Genomic DNA, 21,906 nt, shown 5'->3' on the forward strand with positions numbered 1-21,906 from the left:
ATTAAAAAGTGCTAAAATGTCCCGCTTCAACTTCAACTCGCCTCAACTGCTTCAACTCGCAAGTTGAAGCGACGAGTTCCGAACGCACGCACATCTACAAATGCAAAGCAGCGGCACAAATCGCGATATATACATGTAGCGACTGGTAAATACGTCTGTAAGGATGATGACGTCATCCAAGATGGCAACTTACGTTGACCAACGAAAGGATCGAAATGACGATGTTTCGATCATCATTTGAAAGGAATTAGCGGTAACTGCGGTCTAAGGTATGATATTTCTGAATTTTATACATTTTTTCGTAAATATTCATGAATGTAATTTCTTTTTCATAATGTGACATTTTATGTTAAAAAAATGATCGGAAAATCAGGTTTCCGCCGAAGGTTAGATCTAACGTTACTGCTAATACGTTGTCTGTACGTACGGGCCTCCAAGCTCTTCAGTCTATGTATTGGTGAGTGAGCCAACGCAGTTCAGCGGAAAAACCAAAATACAGAGACTGAAGCTTTTGGTCTAAGACATTACTCAAGTTCCACAGAATAAAAACGAAAGTTCAGTTGAAAGGTAGATATATATGTATAGTGTAAATAGTGCAAAATGTTGGGTGACATCAAAATTAAGAGACTTGCTGTTGTATTACAAATAAATTACAAATAAATACAAATAAATTACAAATGATAAAAATGTACAAGCCCACTTTGATTACACCACAGTGTATTTCAAAAGATTTTGCAACCTTCAATACATTCATTTCAAGTATGAAAATTGTGTTCCCTTGGCCTTTAAAGTTGCTAAAATCCAACAGCTTCAGGGGGCAGCGCGCCCCCTGAACCCCCGCATGGGGCGCTGCCCCTGGACCCCCGGCCGGTGGTTGTCCTGATTTGGGTTTCCAAATGATGGCAGGTATGTAGACGCTGTAGTTAAGCAATAGTCGAACCTCCACCATTACAATCCCTATGGCAGACATCCGTCTGTGTAGGCGGACAAAAAAAGAATCAGAAAATGTAAAAAAAAAAAACCTCCAAAACAGTGGATTTATCAGTCTAGCCTTGCGCGTGGCTATTTTGCTATGGGTCCGCAGTTGCCCACAGAAGCGAATTCAAGTCTGATTTGCACGCAGAAAATGTTTGAACATGCTCAAAACAGATTTGTGGGTGAACTCACCCACAAGACTTGCACGGAACGATGTGACAGAGCATTTAGTTAATGAAATGTCATCATAACTTGGAAAGTATATGGACCTAGTTACGTTAAAGTATATGGACCTAGTTCATGAAACGGGGACATAAGGGTAATCAAGTATAACTGAACATCCTGTGCATGTTTCAGGTCACATGAACAAGGTCAACGGTCATTTAAGGTCAATGAACTTTGGTCATATTAGGGGTATTAGTTGAATTGTCATAACTTTGAAAGTTAATGGATATAGTTCATGAAATGTGGACAAAGGGGTAATCAAGTATCATTGATTATCTTGCACAAGGACAATCATCCTCTTGGACAAGTAACTGTAAGTACATATGTACAATCGTCCTCTTGGACAAACACCCCCAAGTACAATCACCCTCCAGAACAAGTATCCCTAAGGACAACCATCTTCTTGGACAAGTACCCCGGAAGGAAAATCACCCTCTAGAACAAGTACCCCCAAGGACAACCAACCTTTAGAACAAGTACCCTATGGGCAAAGATTCTGTCCTTTAGCCTTGGACAAGTATCCTGAAGATGGTCAATCCCCATGCAACCACACCCTTGGACAACCACCTAAAGGTGTAAATTACTCCTAGGCCATGGTCTATTGATTGATGTCAGTGCTTCTCTATTTGGCCGTACTTATACATCTAGATATATTTTGTTTCCCCTCCTCCAGTTGTAATATAAAAATATGCCCCGTAAAAAGGTGGTTTTGCCCTAATATATCAAAATGTAAGGCCTGCCACTCGGAGGGCATGTACAACCGCACAACTACCCACAACCCACATTTACCCCCAGACAAATTACTAATACCCGATTAATATTTATGATTCTGTCTTGTTCTTGTCCCTTATTATTTCCAGATATGACTGACTTGACAGATGTAAGGAAACAGAAAAATCTCAGATGATGTTACCCAGAGATCATGCAAAGGACATACTCCTACTTGGACTATAAACAGAAACCCTCCAATCAGTCACAATCTCTCATACTTAATACTGACTTGTGATCAGATATTTAAGGTTTTCTTTCTCCTGTTTGAGCTGAAGATAAGGAGGGGAGGGGTTCAGCATGGACTCCGTCCCAGAGGTCATACCGATGAGGAGTTATAATTTTAGGAAGGTGGGTTCTTTTTCTTCATTTCAGGTACAGATTAACAAATATCTTGTAATTTTGATGTTTTTTTTAACATTTGTATTTAATGTGTATGGCAGACATATTGTCTGTTTTCACTCTATACATAACATGTGAATTTATATCATTAACCTTGCTTGATTTAACTACTACAACTGATACAAGGTTTTTTAATCATTTTATTTTGCAAGGAATATTCTTGATTCATACAACTGTGCATTAAATGGCAACTTAATAACAGACTTGATGTGCACATTGGGTGAAACACCATGCCACCATGCCTAAATGGCCTTTGAAAGCATTGAATTAATATAAGCCCCCAACTTAATTGTATTCCTAATTATGATACTTTGATTTTCTACTCCAGGCCAAACTGAACTCCTCTGTGGCTTGGCTCCTTAGCAAGGCTTACAGTGATAGAGAAGAACCACCTGCAGATCTTCTTGATCCACTTTATCAAGACAATGTAAGTCAAATCGGATTTGAGATAAGGATGTTGATGATTACATGTATGTGATGATGAGGAGGATGAAGATGACATTGATGATGGTGATGCTATTGATGATGATGGTGATGATGATCATGATCATGATGGTAATGATGATGATAATGATTATAATGATGATGATGATGGTGGTGGTGGTGGTGGTGCTGCTGCTGCTGCTGATGATGATGGCGATGATGATGATGATGATGATGGCGATGATGATGATGATTATGATGATGATGATGATGATGATGATGATGGTGGTGGTGCTGCTGCTGCTGCTGATGATGATGATGGCGATGATGATGATGATGATGATGATGTTGATAAAGTAGAGGATATGTTGTAATGGAATTGATTGGTGATGCCTAGCAATGGTGATTACAAAGGTAGTACAGTAGTTGAGATGATGATGATGCTGCTTGATGCAGATTATGATGGTAGTGATGGAGATAATAATGGTTAGTTGTCATGGTGCTTTTGTTGCAATGGTGATGAATACTTAACATCAATTTTGTTGATGCTGCTATGACTAGTTTTGTGCTCCTTGAAGTGTGTACCGAGTAACGCACCCAAAAATGCGAAGATCGCTTCCCGAAGAATGGTTGTGGCTTCACATACGCTTAAACGAGCTTCATGATGCAAACTTGAAAAGCGTCTTGAAAACCACATAGCAAGCTGGTTCTCCAAACTGGTTTGCAAGACCAATATTGATTTCAAGACAGAGCACAAGCTTCTCATATTATGTTAATCTGGTTTCCACTAAATTGGTATCCACTTAATAGGAAGTAGATGAGAATTGGGTCCAAGCCACATTATGAATGGGTACCAGGCAGGAGTAATTCCTTGCATGCACTGAGCGCCGGTGATGGTAGCCGGGGTAATAATAGCAGCACTTTGTATCCTCAGGCAAAAATCACTTTATAAATCCAGCTATTATTTTTATTATTATTCATTAATACTAAAACATTTTTGTCGCCCAACCCTATTTTAATATTGGTCTGGACTGGTTTGGTTCAATAAGGCCTTGGCCTCTGAGGTCTGAAATCTTGAAGTACATGTAAAGTACATGGTCTTAGCCCTTAGTGGACTTAGCCCTTGCAGTCAAGGCTTACCTGGCATTGCGCCCAATCACTGACTTGATGTTCATGATGGTCATTGTCATGGATACAGGTTGTATGATTGAAGATGATGATGATGATTGATAAGAAGATGGTGAATATGGAGATGATCAATGCTCAAATGAATTTATGATGAATATTGAAAATGACAATGACAGTCTTTCATCATGATAATGCAAACCTTTTTTTTTTAAGTGTTAGTTGCTTTTGAAATTGGGTGTATAACTGAGAGACATATAGAAAGCAATGTGACCACTTTATAAAGGATTGTGTCTGAATTTTCAAGTAACATTAATGTGATAATGTCTAATATTCTTTTTGCCTGTCTCGATCGAAGTTTCATATCTGTACATGTTAACCAATATGGTACTGATAAATGATAATGATTCAATATCTACATGTAAGTGACATATTTACAATATTATGGTTTTGGTTTTGCTTTATTGAGGAAGTAGACAAACAGATGTCCCATACATATAGGGCTTTGTTTACAGGATTGAAAAATGTGTGAATTTATAATGTAACATACCCTTCATTTTAGTTCATTTGTTTAAAGGGAAATTGAACTACTTGCTGTGTTCATAATACCTTTAATTAATTAAATAATAGATTGCACTCTCAGTCTCAGAAAGAAAATGGTTTTCCATTTTTTCATCTCATCGAATGTTAGGGTGAAGACCATGTCAAACCATCTGTCATCTACCAGCTTGCATCAGGGGAGCTGTACAGTCGAGTGTGTTCCAATATCTTTCCTCCTACCATCCATCCATGGGATGGACATGTAGCCATCATCCAAGGTTTCTCTAGGAGAGGAATCCATGTGGTGGATGATCGGAACCAGCCAGTCACAGAGTCTATACTCTCACAGACTCAGAAGATAAAACTGGTGAGTTGAGGATTAATCTATGTAAATGTACAGTGTACCTAAATCTTTTGATCAACCATGCCATACATTTTGGGTTTATTTTTTGTGTGATTTGAATTCATTTATTTATTTATTGTAGGTATGGTAATTCATTTTTTTTCATTTCAGAAATTTATTTTCATTTACTCATTCATTTCTTCATATTTTTCTCTTTCATCATTGATCTATTACTTTTATTATTATTTTTTTGGGGGAAAGGGGGCATGAGTGGTTGTTTACCTCTCAGTTGACTGGTTTGTATAAATACATGTACCTGTATTCATATTACATGTACATGTAGTTATTGCTGTACATTTCAGTCACGTATTACATGTATATGTATATCATCCTTTTCCCCTCCTTAGACTGACCATTTGGTCCATACCCCCTTACCCCGTGCCTTATGAAACCCTGAAATGGGGGTTTAAGGAAGTGACTACAAGGGTAAAATACTGAGTCTTGGGAAATGAAAATATGGGGCAGTGTGAAAAACAGGTCCATACTCTCTCTTTCTTTCTCTTTACCCCCCCCCCCCCTGTTTTTGTAATTTGAGAGATGATATTCTAAGGAAATGAGTTATCTAAATGCAAATGGAAATGGATTAGATACATGTACATAATAGACATTTTTTTCAGTGATGCACAAACCCTCTTTTCTTTTGGAGCCTCTGGCTACATATATTAGCCCATGATACATAATCTATCCTGTCATTTCTTTAATTGTCTGGTTTCAAATACATGTAGTTGCTTGTTCACTTTTGTTAAATTTCTATTTTTTTAAGTAATTCGTACAAGGACATGAAATTTGATGCATGTTAGTGATGTTAACCTATTCTTTGGAATATGAATATGGAGGTTTCACATTTGCAAGGAAATACATATATGTGTCCATGATTAACTCTAATTAGACCTACTGATTCAAAACATATTAACACAAAACATTTAAGAAACGGTCAGCTGACTTAGGCCTATATCTTAGGCCTATGTTCTGAAAGAATGAATTTGTATTCACTACATGTACTTGTATACATGTAATTTTGCTACACGTAGCATTACTGCATGTACTGTACACACACATGTGTAATTAGTTATGTTTCAAAGAAAACAATGGATGGGCGATTGGGCGTGAGTCTTTCTAAAAAGAGGCAGATGATTCTGTCCGCAGGAATTTTTTTATTAGTAACTGTGCCTAAATTATCATCTGGCACAGCCAGCAGTGGGCTGCATAGTCAGTGCATTAGTACAAGTGTGAGAAAGAATAAAGTGAGTCATAGACGATGTGCACACACAGACATACATGTACACACAAGGGATACATGTATGTACAATGCATTCTATACATTGAAGGTAGCCTACTGTACATGTACGTTGGATTGCACATTCAGACTTGCCTTTGAACTCTAACAGTAAGGATTCTGTGGGGTGTAAGTGCATTTTGTGCAGCCTTGGTGCATACAAGACAGGTTGCAGCTCACAATTTTCACTGTCATTACATGGAAAGTGCATACATGTACATTTTTACGATTGTCCAACTTTGTTTGAATAGGGCACAAACAAAGTCCGTTATTCCATTGAACTACAGTGATTGGTTTTCTCCATTCCTTGATGACAGTGTATAATGAAGGCCTACATTTGTGCAAATTGGTTTAAGGCTTGATAAAAAAAAAAATGTATAGGTTGTAAATTTTATTGCTTGTAATTTGTATTTTGATAATGCATTACCTGCCTTTAATGTTTTCCAAATACACAGGGCTGGAACACTTTACCATAATCAATGTATAGAAAAAAACAGGCTTGAGTACATACATGTACATCATAACATGCCTGTACCTTCATAATAAGTTGTTTCCAGCTTCTTTCATTTCTAAGTTTTCTCCTGCAGGCTGTCATCCTACCCCCCCCCCCCCCACCAATTCTGATAAAGATGCAAAGAAACCTGAATTTATTTTTTTCATTTGAATTTGAGATGGAAAAATAATGTTCGAAGAAGCTGGGAAGTCATACAATCACCCAGTATTGTTGTCTACATTGTTGAATATCAATTTTGTCTTACATGTATGTGGTACAAGAGTGTAAAGCTCTTTATATTGTCTACTGGACCTTATTGAAATCTTTATCCCCTCCTGCTAGGCTTGGTACACATTTTGAATACAGAGAGGTGAATAGCCATTGATTTGTTTACTACCCAGGGGTCTGGTGGCAAGCCCCCTGCACAACAACTACATGTACATGCATCAGTATACAAATACATACGGTAGTCATCAGTTTGTCTTGTACAGTTATGTTGGTCAACATGACTGACATGTCTGTTTACTCCATGAACATTGTGCATCATTCAGTGCACATTACATTTCTTACTGTACGTGTACAGTACTTTTTTCTCAAATTGGTATGGTTCACCCTATCGGCCTACGTGTTCATGGAGGCCTACAACATGCCTATTTTCCCCAATTGCAGTGATATTCATCCTTTTTTAAAGTATTCATTGTAATGGTGGGGGCCTTGCCAGATGTGTGGGTGAGACTTCACACATTGTGTATGCCAGACGAACAATTGTCATGACCTTCGGATATGCTTTCTTCCCCCAAATTGGTACATATTTGACACAGGTTGCATAAACATTTAACATCACCATGCATGTGTACAGACACAGTTGCAGCTTTCTGAGCTTTGTTCTTTTGTTTTGCTAATATTTTCTACATTTTGTTCCATCTAGAATTGGTATTGTACATGCACATGTAAGGTCTTCAAAATAAATTTGTTGCGAAAATTTATTTGAAAAGAGATTTTGTTTTGTTTTGAGTAAACACCTTCATGTCCATGTGACACTAGATTTTTTCTTGTACATGTATATTACCCTAGCCCTACTGTAGGTCACAAAAACTTTTGACACTTGATAGTGTAGGGCCTGCATTACACATGAGAAATGACACGATATTGGGGGGAGGGCAAAAGTACTGATACTGAAGGGACCTAGACCAAAGTTTATTATATGCCTGAGAATTTTTTTTTTGGGGGGGACCATTCAACTGTTGAAAAAATTATTATTTTATTTACAAGCAGTTTTGTTTAAAACTTGCGAGGACGGGGGGGGGGGGGCATATTAAAAGGAAAAGGTTTATTGTATGAAGTACATGGTGTAGGATAGGCCTACATAAATCCTTGGTCAATTCACTCCCACATTGAGATGAAATATTATATTTCCTTTAAGTCCTGACTGAGTAAATGACATTGACCTGTAGTCCCACAACATTGTTTTGAGGAAGTGTTGATTAGAGATTAGGGTGCATTGAATGATAGTTACAGTGGAACCTTACACAAATTACACCACTACTACAGATCATTTCCCTTTGGATTGCATTAATGTCAATCAGGGCTTTCCTTTTTTTACACATAGGTCACATTGAAAGAAAAAACATGCATTGTACATACATTGTATTTACATGATGTGCGTCCTACTGTCCTTGCCTCTTGATTTTTGAAAATTCATTTTATTGTATCGATAAAACTGATTTTGTATATAGACCTACATTATTCTTTTAAGAAGCCAGTAAAAGTATGGCAGATGCATAAACAATCATACTTATGCATACATGCAGTAAAATGTATCTTGTTTTAAAAAGAATGATAAATGGTTTTCTCATTTTTCTGCAATAAACATAATATCATTCAAATGTACATGTACATGTATGTCTTCCCTCCCAAAGTTCTCAATATTGACATTTTTAATATTGCAAATAATAAAAAACATATATGGAAAATGGTCGGATCCTATTTTGTGTTATTCATATTGAACTCTCCTTTGGATCACTGCACTTTCATACTATTAAATTGTTTATTAATCAATCATATTATTTTCTCCTTTAACATAGGTGAGATAATATAGTTTGTACAGAATGATAAATTGTAAGCACTGTATGATGCACAACATAGTATTTGTTGAATTGAAAAATATGTACAGTAGAGAGAAGAGAATTTTGTTTAAAATATTTTCAAGGTTATTTCAGCTATACTTTAGGGTTTACACTGTAGGTATTATTTTGTTACTGGATTCAATTAACAGTATTATATGAATTCATGCATGATCAATCATTTGTGCTATTTTATTCAAATCAAATTCAGATCCACAATGGGGAAATGGTCGGCAGTGGTTTTTGAGATGTGTGGGATCACTGAATATTGTACAGAAAACCAGAAACCACTTCCAGTTGCTGCTTTGAAGTGCTTTCATACAGATAAAGATTCATAAAAAAAAATTATTTTGATATTTCTGTTTGTTGTAACTCCCGTAGGAACTCGGCAGGACAGCGCTTGGCTGGTAAACGCCAATCTATTTTACGTCTACATGTACATGTAGGTTAATCAGTCATAATGGCTGACCTTATAGACGACAGATATTACTCTCGGGCCTTTATATCAAAGTGGAGACAATGGCAGAGTGGGGATTCGAACTCACAACCTTGCCATTATGAGTCCAATGATCTAACCACTGGACCACACGACCCGAAATGTAGTTTTGTACATTATATCTTGTTGGAATATTCAACATTGATGCCCCAGCCCGAGTAGTACTTTTATGTACATGTAGTAAGGTACTCTGCATGAGCATGTACATACATGTAATACTGTACAGACCTGTATTATGCATACAGGTTTTATGATGAAACTTGTCAAGATCAAATACAGCGTACACATGGAACAGATGTGTGATTGTTTGCTCAGAGTTGAAATCAGTACTTGATAATGATAATGTTGAAATATTCTTTGTTTACTTCTCTTAAAATAGTTTCAGTGATAATGAAACAAACCAGTGTGACACACCGGCCTTTCGATCTCTCAGTGTCGTGCTTGGTCCAACGATGATTTAATCCCCCCTTTTATCGTGATGCTTTTTGTATATTTATGTGAAACTTCATAGAGAGGATTTTTTACAATATATGACTGTTACATGTATGTAGTTATTGTTATTTTCTTCTCTGTTTCTTTCTGCAGTGTGAATCTTTACCACGTGCATTTAAGATATTGGTTGGTACTTTTTCTTTAGACATACTGTAGTTGATACATTTCTAACTGCTTCAAAGAGCTTTGCAATAAAAAAGCAACTAATTTACATTATTAGGTGGTTTCAGACCGCCTCGAAGTTCGCCAGTTCCAGGTATTCTCTGATCGGAAAATTTACCCCGATCAGAAAATACCAGGTATATTGGCGGTGTGAAAGCAAACTACGCGTAATATCCCCGAAAGAAAATACCCGATAAATAGTAGGTACTTGGCGAAATTACGAGAACTTTCGCGGGGATTTTTCCAAGGTCGTGTGTATTTTGGCGGTCTGAAAGCAAATTACGGGAACTTTTAGCCCAGCGTGTCGTTGGGTGCGGCGCCGTGCATGGGTTGCTGCTGGGCTAGTGATTTTGAATTTTGCGCCTTGCTGCTTATCAGACCATACTGCGCATGCTCGTAACTTCAGGAACTTATCCCGAAGGGTATGTTTCAGGGCGGTGTGAATGCAGGAATAATTAATGGGTATTTTTCAGCCTAAAAAAGTTCTCGTAATTTAACGGGGATATCGAGGCGGTTTGAAACCACCTATTGACTCCATTTTTAATAGCACCCAAAGATCATGAGGATATCACACATTGATACATTTTATGGATTCAGGTTTTGTTTTATTCATCTTGTACATGCATGTCAGGCCACATTATGGACCTTTTCTTAAACTGCCAGTCATATTTATTCATTGGAGCCTTGCCCTTGAACTTCAATATTGCACAGAGCCCATGCTGATATTTGAAAAAAATAAAAATTAGTATGATACAGTATTCTTCCTTTTGCCTGTGAATCCTGAATATTGAGTGTTGATGCTTGTCAGACATACATGAAAAAGGTTCAAATCAATCAGATATTTATTATTTTATACAAATTAGTGAAGTTCTTGTTTCCATTTCAACTATATTATTGATAACCTTTAACAATACTACATGTACATGTAAACACCAGTATACGGATACTGTTCATTTATTGGTTTTTCATTTTCTAATGATTTGCTTTAACTCTTTGCACGCTGAATTTTGGAGGGATAATAATGACAATTGTTTCCATGTTATTTTCTTTAAATTGAAGATTTCCATATTGCACCATTGATAATCATTATTATTATTACATAGATGTTATTCAAGAGCCTTTGCCTTTTATTAGCTTATCTAATTTGATGGTGGGGGAGGGAACTAATTATTAGGATTGTTGAATTTAATTGTGCGAATGTGCAAAATTGCAACATCAGCACACAAAGGGTTAATATTACTACATGTACATGTAGTTAGATTTTCAGAGCAGTCATATTTATATAATATTGACTGGCCTTGAGGGGAACATCAAATATATTGCCAGCAAAAGAATCATATTGGCCCGAGTCTTTAGACGAGGGCAATATGGGTCATTTAAGGGCAATATATTTGATGTTCCCCGAAAGAAGAGCCAGTCAATATTTTTATTATCATCCAAATCAGATATCTAGAGCAAAAATCATGATAATGGGGATATTTCTTTTAAAAATAGAGTTCTATTGTGTCATGTTAATATCGGTAAAGGCTCTGCACTTTACCATTATGACGTACTTGCAAGCGCTCGGATCCAGCGTTGTCTTTATTATGACGTATAGTGTTGGTGCGCGGATCCTTATGAAGCGTATCACTTCATTCGCATCCTCAAATGCCCGGATGTGAGACCAGGGAAAATACAAAGGTATATTTTGCGTCGTCTCTGCATGCAAAGTAAATACGCGCATTGAGACCGAGGAAAATACAAACAATATACCTACCCTTCCCGATATTAAGAAAATGTAGGGCAATACGGTTTTGTAAATGACCAGCTCAGATGTCTGATACGGGTGATAATGTAGTATATTGTACATACATGTAGCCTCACGTGCATGAAGGTGGTATTTTCAATAAGTTACTCCCTTGAATTGGAGCAAACAGACAACTGCTGAGATGGAATGTGACTTTTTGTCACCAGTTTTTCAGAAATCTTGCCAATGTTTACAGTTGTGGGATACACAAAGCTTAATGATGTGCCAAAGGTTCATGGATGATTGAAAGAAGATAATTTCCTCATATTTTTGTAATGGTGGAAAGATATTTCATTTGTGAATTATGTAAATATGAAGTGTTTGCCCTCTGAATTTTTTATAATCATAAGAATCTATAAGTCAATAGATCTATAATATTTCTTGACCAATGTTGTTATGTTCAAACACTTATTATTCTTATTAGAAGAGATTCATTTTTATAATCAAGGATTATTTTATTTTAGTTGGACTATTTTTTTTTTTTACATTTAGTGCTTTGATACATGTAGTCCCGGGGGGGGGGGGGGGGGGGCACTCAGTATATAATGCATAGTGGGTATGTGCCGCGGAGGGGACCCCCATTTTCACACTCAAATTTCCGTTCCAAGGCATAGCATTTTTGTCTTATTGAGAAAAAGAACAAAGAAAGCCGCTCCAAAGCATAGCATTTTCTTCTTATCGAGAAAAAAGAAGAACGATATCCGCTCCAAAGCTTCGCATATTTTCCGTTACGCCGTTCCGGTCGCTGAGCCGCAATTTTTGGTAAAAAGCGGCCGCAGAGCGCTGTCCAACCATCGCCTCTGCGCGAGCGCACCTGGCCGGCGGCCGTGCGCCGTGCTAGCTGCATGCACGTACATGTATGCCCGTTCCATTGGGATGCACACGCAGGCGACCCATTCCAAGGACTCCTGTTTTCACAAACATTTGTAGTTACGAGGACCATCCTTTTTATAATAAGCCCGCTCCAAGGCCCCCGTTTTTTGTCTCGCCCGCGGCACATACCTACTACTTTTTTGGTCTAGTGCCCCCCCCCCCCCCCCCCCGGGCATGTAGTACATGTATGAGGATATGCATTGTGCTTATAGAACTAATTTGATCATCTATCAACAAAATTGATTTTGTTTTTTCCCCCTCTACATTTCTTTATTGCCCCATCTCCAAATGAATTTTTGGTAACATGTACATACTGGTAGGTGTGGTATGTTTTAAACTGCCTCTTCTTAAGTATGTGTACTGAATTTGTGACGTACAAAATAGAGATATTATAATATTTGTAGTTGAAAACTAGCAAACAATATAATCAGCATGGTAAAATCTTTATATGAAGTTTTACCATCACTTCTACATAGAATAAAGTACTGTAACAAAAACACTGTCACTATTATTGTATAAAAAAATCCTTTGTCAGTACCTACATGTAGATTTGTTTTTTCCCAGGGTTTTTCCCATGAATTTCTTTTTTCTTCCTTTTTATTCAAATTCAGATAAATTGTTGGATTGGAAAAGTAGTATAGTTGTTTTCGACTGGTAACTGTTTAGTTAAACTCAAATTGTTGCGTGTACAGGCAAAAGTCACTATTAATGAAATTTATCTATACATAGTAATCTAAAAAACAATAAAACATTTAAAAGTCAAAGTAATATAATGGAATGTTGTGCTTATTTAATTGCTTCAACATTTCCTTAGTACAGATTAGCTTAAAAATGTGTCACGTACATGTATGTTGTACAGGTATGTAATTTGTGTGATATCATATAACCACTTGCAAGGTCAGCTACATGTACATTCAGAGAATTATGACATTCACTACTGAACACAGGAATGCTGCAAAAATATGGGTGTGTTAAAGTGCAGTAAATTTGCAGTGGGAGTATTATCATCTGCAACAGATGTACACAATATTTCTCACCACTTTAGAAAATGGTGATGAATGAGTGAGGCATTGAGAAAATTAGAAGGTTTGTGATTACTGCATCATGATTAATCCAGTGATTCAGATTTAAAAATCACACCAATGCTTATCAGAAACTATAAATGGTCTCACGATATTCATATCAATTCACTTTGACGAAGTATTCTTTTATGATTGCACATACATGTAGACTATACATGTACATTCACGTTTTTTTATATTGTGAATTTTGATCTGAAGATGAACATGGACTATCTCCAGCAAGCAACTGTAAGTTAATACTTGCTTCACTTTCACAGAAAATGGTTTTGATTGCTGTCTCTAGTCTAAGAGAGATGATTTTCAGAATCCATCTACTTTGTTGTGTTATTTTTAGCCTAAACCTCTATCCTTACACCCATTGAACTTGATATTTGAACTAAAAGAACTTAGGTTTGAGAGTCCACTTTTGAGATGTGAAGCTGAATACATGTAGCTGATTTCAGTTCTTTATTAATGCTATTTTTAAGGGATTTTTGTGTGTGAATGCAGGTGTACATAAGGAGTTTTGCACTTTCAGTTTTTGTTGTTCAACAGCTCTTTTTTTGTGATGACACACGAAAAGGGGTATAAATCTCATTATGCAAAATCAATTTACTGGTAGTTTAAAACTGTAAGTAGTATGTTAATAGTTGTGATATTGTTTTTGATCAATATGCATCCTTCTTTTTGTAGAAAGTTGTGTTTAATTGATCAGAACTTCCTATCTCAAATGATATGATATTAATATTTATTTTAAATAATGAATTTCACAGATGAACTTCCATGATAACAATAAATTTCATGTACACCTGTATAATTATCCGTAATATTGCATCTGATCATGGATGCTTGGATGGGATTGATAATGGTAGCTGTTATGAGTATACATTTGAATATAATTGGATTCTCTGAATGGAAGTATTCTGATGTGGAGAAAAGTTGTTGTTTTTTTTCTTCAAAATCTCCTTATTTTGAAAACCCGCCTTGATGCAGCACAAATCCTTGACATGAAGTGCACATTGACACTGACATTTGTAGGTTTAGACCACACACAAATATTTCCAGAGTTATGTGTGTTTCTTTCACCTTTCTTCTCTATATTTTACACAGGTCTTTACTTTATACTCCACAATTGTACAAGTTTGTTTACATGGGAAATTAGCTGTAGGGTCTTTATGATTCTATAGAAATTTACAGGCTTTTGTGTGCCTGCGTGGAGGTGTGTCTCTATCCACAAAGCATGACCCAAATATCTTTTAGCTTGTGGACTAGACCACTTTAAAAGTTTTTAAATTCTTTCATTCTTTTCAAGTTTGTTGTCACTGAATTCAGTTAAAGATTTCCTTCGAAGTTACCATGCACATGTACACATGTAGTACAGGGCACACAGCACACTGAAGAGTGGTTTTGAGGAGTAGGCCTACACGTACATTGTAGTTTACAGCATATTACTTTTTGGGACAGTACTGAATATTCATGAAACTAAAGCAAGTTTGACGTAAACAAAAATGTATTTTTTTACAAACTACACGTTCATATCTGGGTGATACTTTGTAACTAGGGGATATGTTTTCCATGAATATTTTCCCAGGTATTAATTAGAAAATATTATGTGATATCCATGTCCAATATTTTAATAACATTATTTAATACAAAATGACAGAGGCTCTTCTCTGCTCATTGCTCAGATCCTAACAAAAAAAATAACTTTCATTTATTTAAACATGGAAAGCAGTAATCTTGGATGCCTAAATTAATATTGATCACAGTGCACATACAAGGATGGAACCTGTACAGTCTCATGGTCTTTTTCATGATTGAAAATACATCCCTTTTTGGTCAAGATTGAATGAATTCTTTCTATTATTCTGTGAGCTATGCTTACACTTCAGTTATATTTACACAGCACTGTCATTTGTTTAGGAGATCTATTCAGTCTACATTCTTGGAGTAAGATCTGACACCTCTCTGTTGTCTTCTTGTTCTGACTTCAAATTGCTAAGCAAATGTTTATTAAGAGAATGGTCCTACAAGTGTAGTGACAGAATTTCTCAAATATGCATGTAGGCCTATACAGGTAGGTTCATTGATAAACGTAAAGAAGAAGAAAAATGGATTCACTGAATGGTATGTCTCACGGACTCTCACTTGATATTTGTTTTTTGCCAGTCAATCTGTTTAAAAATCGCTTCCAATTGGTATAATAAAAAGAGAAAACATGTTTCTGCTAAAACTTTGAAACCAACGCGATGTCGGGGTACACTTCCTCTTTAAAAAACACTTTGAGCTCCACCTTCCCTACATTTTACACTTGTATGTACAACTACATACGAATGTACATCGTGTACTTGTACCAGACACACCTCTAGCAAACCCAGTTAGGAAAACCAAGCTTCAAGTTTATTATCCAAACAAATTAGTCTGTTTCACATTTTCTATGCATTCTCCGAGGTGCAGTGGCTGTAACCTTTAGGGACACGAGTGACTGACTTGGAGTAATGTCCATAGAAATATACAGTATGCATGTATGACAGATAAGGCTCATTTATAATAAACCTGTTATCCATTTTCTATTTGCTTGTCCTGTCAACCTGATGAGTTTCATAAAGACAAAGAAACAATAGGTGCTTTTACACCTGCCCTTTACAAAAAAATGCCTGGTATTTTCACCAAAAGAAAGTACACACAGATTGGCAGATGCTCAAATTACAAGAATTAATCCATGTTTACTGTTGCATGGATATTTTAATACTGAAAGGAAATTACCCCCCCCAAAAAAAAAATAAAAAAATATATATATATATTTGAGGAAAGAAGTTGGCCTATGTGCATCCTTTGCAAAAGGAGTGCCTGTCTTTTTTTCGGTCCATAATGAAGAGAACTTTATCTGGTTCAGGTAGGTGTAAGTGCATAAAATTAATGAACCTGCATTTTGAGGCTCAAAAAATTTCTCATGATTTACAGGTATTTTCCTGATTGGGCAGATATGAATAGAATCTGATAATCTGATGTCTTTGTCATTCCATTCATTGAAGTCATGATTTGCATCAATCTACATGGTTTTAACAGGAAAATAAACAGACTGCTATCCAACTGATTGATTTTTTGAAATTTGTGGTCATGCTAAGCAGCTTTCTCATAACTAATTAGAACCTGTTTTCCATAGCCAGTCTGTAGCACTAACTGCTAAAACACCCCCTTCTATTCTTTCAGTGTGAACTTGTACACTTTTTTATGTATGAACTGTTTGGGGATATTGGTTATATTAGCCCCTGTTCTTTCTGGGGTTTTCTTAGGGTAGATGCTTCTATTTTTGAAAAATGTTATAAATGAGAATAGTGAGCTGAGAGTGTTGCAATTTGCAATATAGACCTGCAATTCATAAATATATTAAAACCGTAGGCCTATTAAATTCAGGTAGAAAATCAATTTATCTTTTCTTTGGCAAGAAGCAGAGTAGCAATAAATTACAAATGGCAATTCCAACACACACTTTGGAGCCTAATTAGAGAATACTTTTTAAGCCTATGATATTGCTTTAATTCTCTATGTGCTTTGTATTGCATAAGTCTAAATATGAATTTCATATTAAAGATAATTTATTATTAAAAAGAAAATAGTGACAAAACAATAAGGTAATTCATCCATTTTAACACTAGGAAGTTTTTTGCAAAGCTCCCCAATAGTGAGTTGGAATATTATGTCTGTACTGTTACTTGAATAATCTTTATCAAATGCTATGAAGCACAATGCTGGATACTAGAAAGTAAAATGGAAAATGCCCATTCCACGTGGTGCCACGCCCTTTCCCCATCTCAATATTGATGATGTACCCAGCAATATATTGAGAAGATGCTGGCTGGTAGTCCTGGAGCATCATTAATGATCAATCCAATTCCTTTTTTATCTCCCTTACATAAATAAATTCATGGAGTTGAGTAGGATGATTATATGTGCACAGTGTCTGCTCAGTGTCTGGGAGAGTGACTCAGACTATTGTAAAAATTAGGCGCATGGTGAGAGATGCGATTTATGAGGTTTTGATGGATGCATTCACTGCTTCCAGGATCGCATTATTTCTTTTAAAGGTACATGTACATTTGCATTGTGCTGTAAAGAATACTTATGATCTTCCTAATTTAATAATTTATGGCATAGCTTTTCCATGTAAAATTGTTATGAGGAATTTCAAATGTCATAATTTATTACATACATGTAGCCATAGAACAGATGATAACACAAACTTATATTGAGGTTGTCAAAAATAAACCTTTCAGTTAGAGGGGTTAAAAGGATGATGACCTTGCATTCTTGCAATGTATTAAAACCAAAAATGACAGAATCCTTTTATTAAAGTGCATGGATTTAGCTTCATTTTTTTTTTTTTTTCTTTGTATGATACTATGAAGAAGAAAAATTAATCCCATCTCTATTGAAAAAAAAAAACCTCTCGCACAGTTGATCAAAGACAGTCGTAGGTTATACACATTTTGTCGCCTTTAACTCTCACTGGGAAAAGCAAACTTCTGAAGGAGTAGGATAACTGTGATGCGGTGAATTATGATATGCCTACTTTGGCTTGATCATGACTATTTATGCACGTAAGAAGAGACCTACACATATTGACTAATGCGTGACCTGGAAGCAATTGACTCAAAGGGAAATCGGAAAGATTTGTGTTTTCCTATGCACGTCTCTCTCTGGTTTACTGAATATGAAGGCTACATTTTGAATAGGCCTATAGAATATACAGTATATAAATGCATATAAGTAGATAAGTGCCTATAAAGTAGATGCAAATAGTGCAGTATGAAATGTTCAGGATACATTAGATATTTGATGTAGCTCACCTAATGGCAATGAATTTTGATAAATCTAGTTTACATGAACTTTGCAAGCTACAGGTTATTTTCTTGATCATATAATAGTTATCAAGTGAGGAAACTCACTCTTTTGAAAATAAATCCTATTATTGGTATCTTTCACACTGGTCAGTGGTAGTAGGCCTGAATTTTGGTTATGTAGTCTATAAAATAGCACAAGGCCTTCAAATTCAGAGAAAGACAAGACTTATGCATTTGGTTGGATATTTTTTTCCTTTTGAATTTTCTATGAATCTGATAATTACCAGACACAAGAATGTTAGGCCATTTTATATGAAGGTTGGCTGCATGAAGTAAACAGTCTAGAATACCAGAGAAAATGATATACTTGTGTTTTCATTTATGTATTTCTGTTTGTCAAACCACACAAAAACGTACCTTGAAATAATTCAACAAGTTACTTACAGACCACAATAATCTTTAATAGCAATGTTCAAAACTTCCCCCCCACAAAGTCCTCCATCAGGCCAATGTCACAAAAATTCTTGCATGTAATTGCTTAGTTTTATTGTGCAAAACTCTTCTAGTCATTTAGAAATTAATTCCATTAGTGGCTGAAGGACTCTCCACAGACTCCACTAATATTGATCCATTTGTCTCTGTCACAGCAAACAATGCGCATTAAATCTGACATTCATGTTTAAAGATTATAATACCTTTATATTACATGGGTATGTATGTATTTTTCTTTGATTGTTTTCTTCATATTTTTATTTTCTTCATGATGTTTACTAACAGAAAATAATTTCTGGGTGTAAAAGGCTGAGGCAAGATTGTGTTTTATTATCATGGAGGTCAAAAAGTGCAACAAATAATGACTGGAGTGAGTCATTGGTACAGTAGTAAAAAAAAAAAAAAAGAACTCACAAAGATAATTTAAGCTTATTATGCATGGGATCTGACACAACTGAAAATAGGGGAAAATTGTGTTATAGGAAAGTGCAGATGTCTTGTTTATGAATGTAATGATTATATTTGTATAACTTACTATGATTTTTCCTATTTTATCAAATGTTGTCCTAAATATTTTGAATTTTACAATTTCTTTTCTATTCTTTTTCCTTTTTTTTCTTCACTACAGAATGCCCATGTAGCAATGATGGATGCAATTATGAAGGCTTATGTGAATGAGACGATATCTGTTGAAAACGTTGTACAAGCTGTCAGGTATGTTTGATCATATGATTTAAATGTGCAGTGATAATGAGTGACTGCATGTATCTTCTTTCACAAAAGGAAAAGACTGAAATGGTAATGACAGTGGTTTTTTCACCTTTATTTACGGCAAGTTCCAACCTTCTTTCCATCTGACTTGGACAAATTAAAATAATAAAGAGATTGTATCTTTCCATTTCATTCAGATTGTATTTAAATATTAAAACTACATTTTATATGATCGACTCTGTTATGCTGTCAGGCTTTACTTGATGATGTTTGATTTTATACTTCATAGTCATTCCTATATTAAAAAGTTTAACATGTTTTTGTCTATTGATTTTAGTATCAGCTTAAGATTTTCCAATATAATATCTATGTATTTGTGGTTTTTCCTGTGATTAGCTTTCACTATTAACAAGGTTTATCTGTTAATGCGTTTGTTGCCAACAGGAAATTCACAACATTCAATGCTTCGAGCGAGTTGCCCTTTGACCTGGAGGATGCACTCCAGTTCTGGATCAACAAGGTTTGTTTGGCTGTAGAACACCAGGTAGAGAGAGACAGAAAGACACATCAGGCAAACATCATGCAATCAGCAGCACCAGCTGTAAGTTTCTGCATTGAATGTTTATTTGTTTTGACCTTGTTAAAGGTAAAGATCACCCTGATTTGATCAGGAAAAGAAGGGGGTGGGGGTCCTTAACATCCCTGGTTTTGGTGATGAACTTAACTTACCCATTACACCGAATAAGGTTTTTCTTTTGTTTTACTTTAAGTATGGAATATGTTGTATGCAATGTTAAAATCGGCTCGGTTGACAAATTTAAGGGGGATAGGAAAGAAATGTTTATAATGATAGTCAAGAGGGATTGTAGTTTAACTTCAACTTTATTTTTTATTCTTAACTTAACTGTGGTCTAAAGATGTGGTTTGAATATCAATAGCCAACTGACACAAATCTCTGACAGTATAGGTTCCATTTGTCAGCTCGTCTATCACTAAGATCATTCATAACTGTAATAACTGAATTAGTTTCTTCCCTATTATAGCATGAAGAGAGATCACAGTGAACATAAGAATCATACAATGTTAACAAAATTTAGACATTTTTGGCTTCTCCTAATTTTAGCAGAGAGTTAGACCATGGCCTATTTAAGTCAAACCAGACTTCAGAATGTGTGCCTTTAAAGTACAAGTAGGTCTATCACAAATGGGGTGAGAAGGGAACTCTTAACCAATTGGACTAGTCAATAAGCTGAAGTACATTTCACAGTCTATGATATTAGAGTCTATACTAGATATTGGAGCCTATACTAATAAATTATATTTTAACTCTACTCATCCTCTTTGTTAGCATAGTTTGGTGCTCATAATAAATTCTGCTTCCCTTTGAAAATGTCAGTATTGTTTACATTCATGTATTGTTAATTATGATTTTGGATTTCTTTCCCTCTCCTTCCCCTTTTTTTTCTTTATTTACTTTTTATTCCTGTCTAGGCCTAAATGTTCATATTTTGTATTACGTTATTTATCATTCTGTCTTTTAACACTTTGTGTATAGCTCTCTCTCTTTTCTCTCTTAATCTCCCCACCCACCTTCTATTTGTCTGCCTCTCTGTTTACCCCCCCCCCTCTCCCCCCTCTCCCTCTCTCTCTTTCTTTTACTCCTGTCTCTCCCCATTTTTTTTTTTTGGAACTAGTTCTTTAATGTTTTGAATATGTGGACATCATAATTTATTCCTTATTTTTAATTGTGTTGATCAGATTCGAGTGAAGAGGGATCAGGTGCAACCTAAGGAGATGCTACACTTCCCCAAGATGAATGACATGATGAAGGATCTATCAGATGGATGTTGCTTAGCAACCATTATTCATCATTACTATCCTCATCTTCTATCATTAGAAGGTTAGCAAGATTATACCCTCCTCTTGCATATTTGTAACTTGTGACATGTTGTTAATTGCATCAGTATGCCCACTGCTTCACTCTTGGAGATAACTGGATTTGAGATAGTCATATTCATATGTTGTGCTCCAAGACTGACATTTACAGACTACTCAATAATCTAATCCGTATGCATACAATCAGTGACATACATGTATGCTCTCCCTCCCACCCCTCAACCCACTTGCTACTGATGATCTGTACAAAGGCCATGTCTTTAATAATATCAAGGAATATTTTTCATTATTCATTTTACTAATTTTACTTTACAAAGCTACACTCTTAAATATGGTGAAG

At 35.8% G+C, this 21,906-nt stretch overlaps 1 protein-coding gene across 6 annotated transcripts in view; it reads left to right on the forward strand.

The window, feature by feature from the left end:
- The first annotated feature begins 2,058 nt into the window (after positions 1-2,058).
- LOC129257930 (calmodulin-regulated spectrin-associated protein 1-like) overlaps positions 2,059-21,906 on the forward strand; it is a 46,501-nt gene continuing 26,653 nt past the window's right edge. For 5 of the 6 annotated variants that reach the window (XM_064096798.1, XM_064096783.1, XM_064096793.1 and 2 more), the window contains exons 1-7: positions 2,059-2,319; positions 2,699-2,797; positions 4,610-4,825; positions 9,835-9,867; positions 19,588-19,673; positions 20,115-20,271; positions 21,429-21,570. In XM_064096798.1, coding sequence (XP_063952868.1) covers positions 2,269-2,319; positions 2,699-2,797; positions 4,610-4,825; positions 9,835-9,867; positions 19,588-19,673; positions 20,115-20,271; positions 21,429-21,570 — 784 coding nt within the window. In that variant the 5' untranslated portion in view covers positions 2,059-2,268. Of the gene's footprint in view, positions 2,320-2,698; positions 2,798-4,609; positions 4,826-9,834; positions 9,868-13,842; positions 13,873-19,587; positions 19,674-20,114; positions 20,272-21,428; positions 21,571-21,906 lie in introns of all 6 variants that reach the window. The other variant, XM_054896380.2, reaches the window with a different exon arrangement.

The sequence above is a fragment of the Lytechinus pictus genome, chromosome 1 (genome assembly GCF_037042905.1).
Source record: "Lytechinus pictus isolate F3 Inbred chromosome 1, Lp3.0, whole genome shotgun sequence".
In the NCBI taxonomy this organism is placed as follows: domain Eukaryota; kingdom Metazoa; phylum Echinodermata; class Echinoidea; order Temnopleuroida; family Toxopneustidae; genus Lytechinus; species Lytechinus pictus.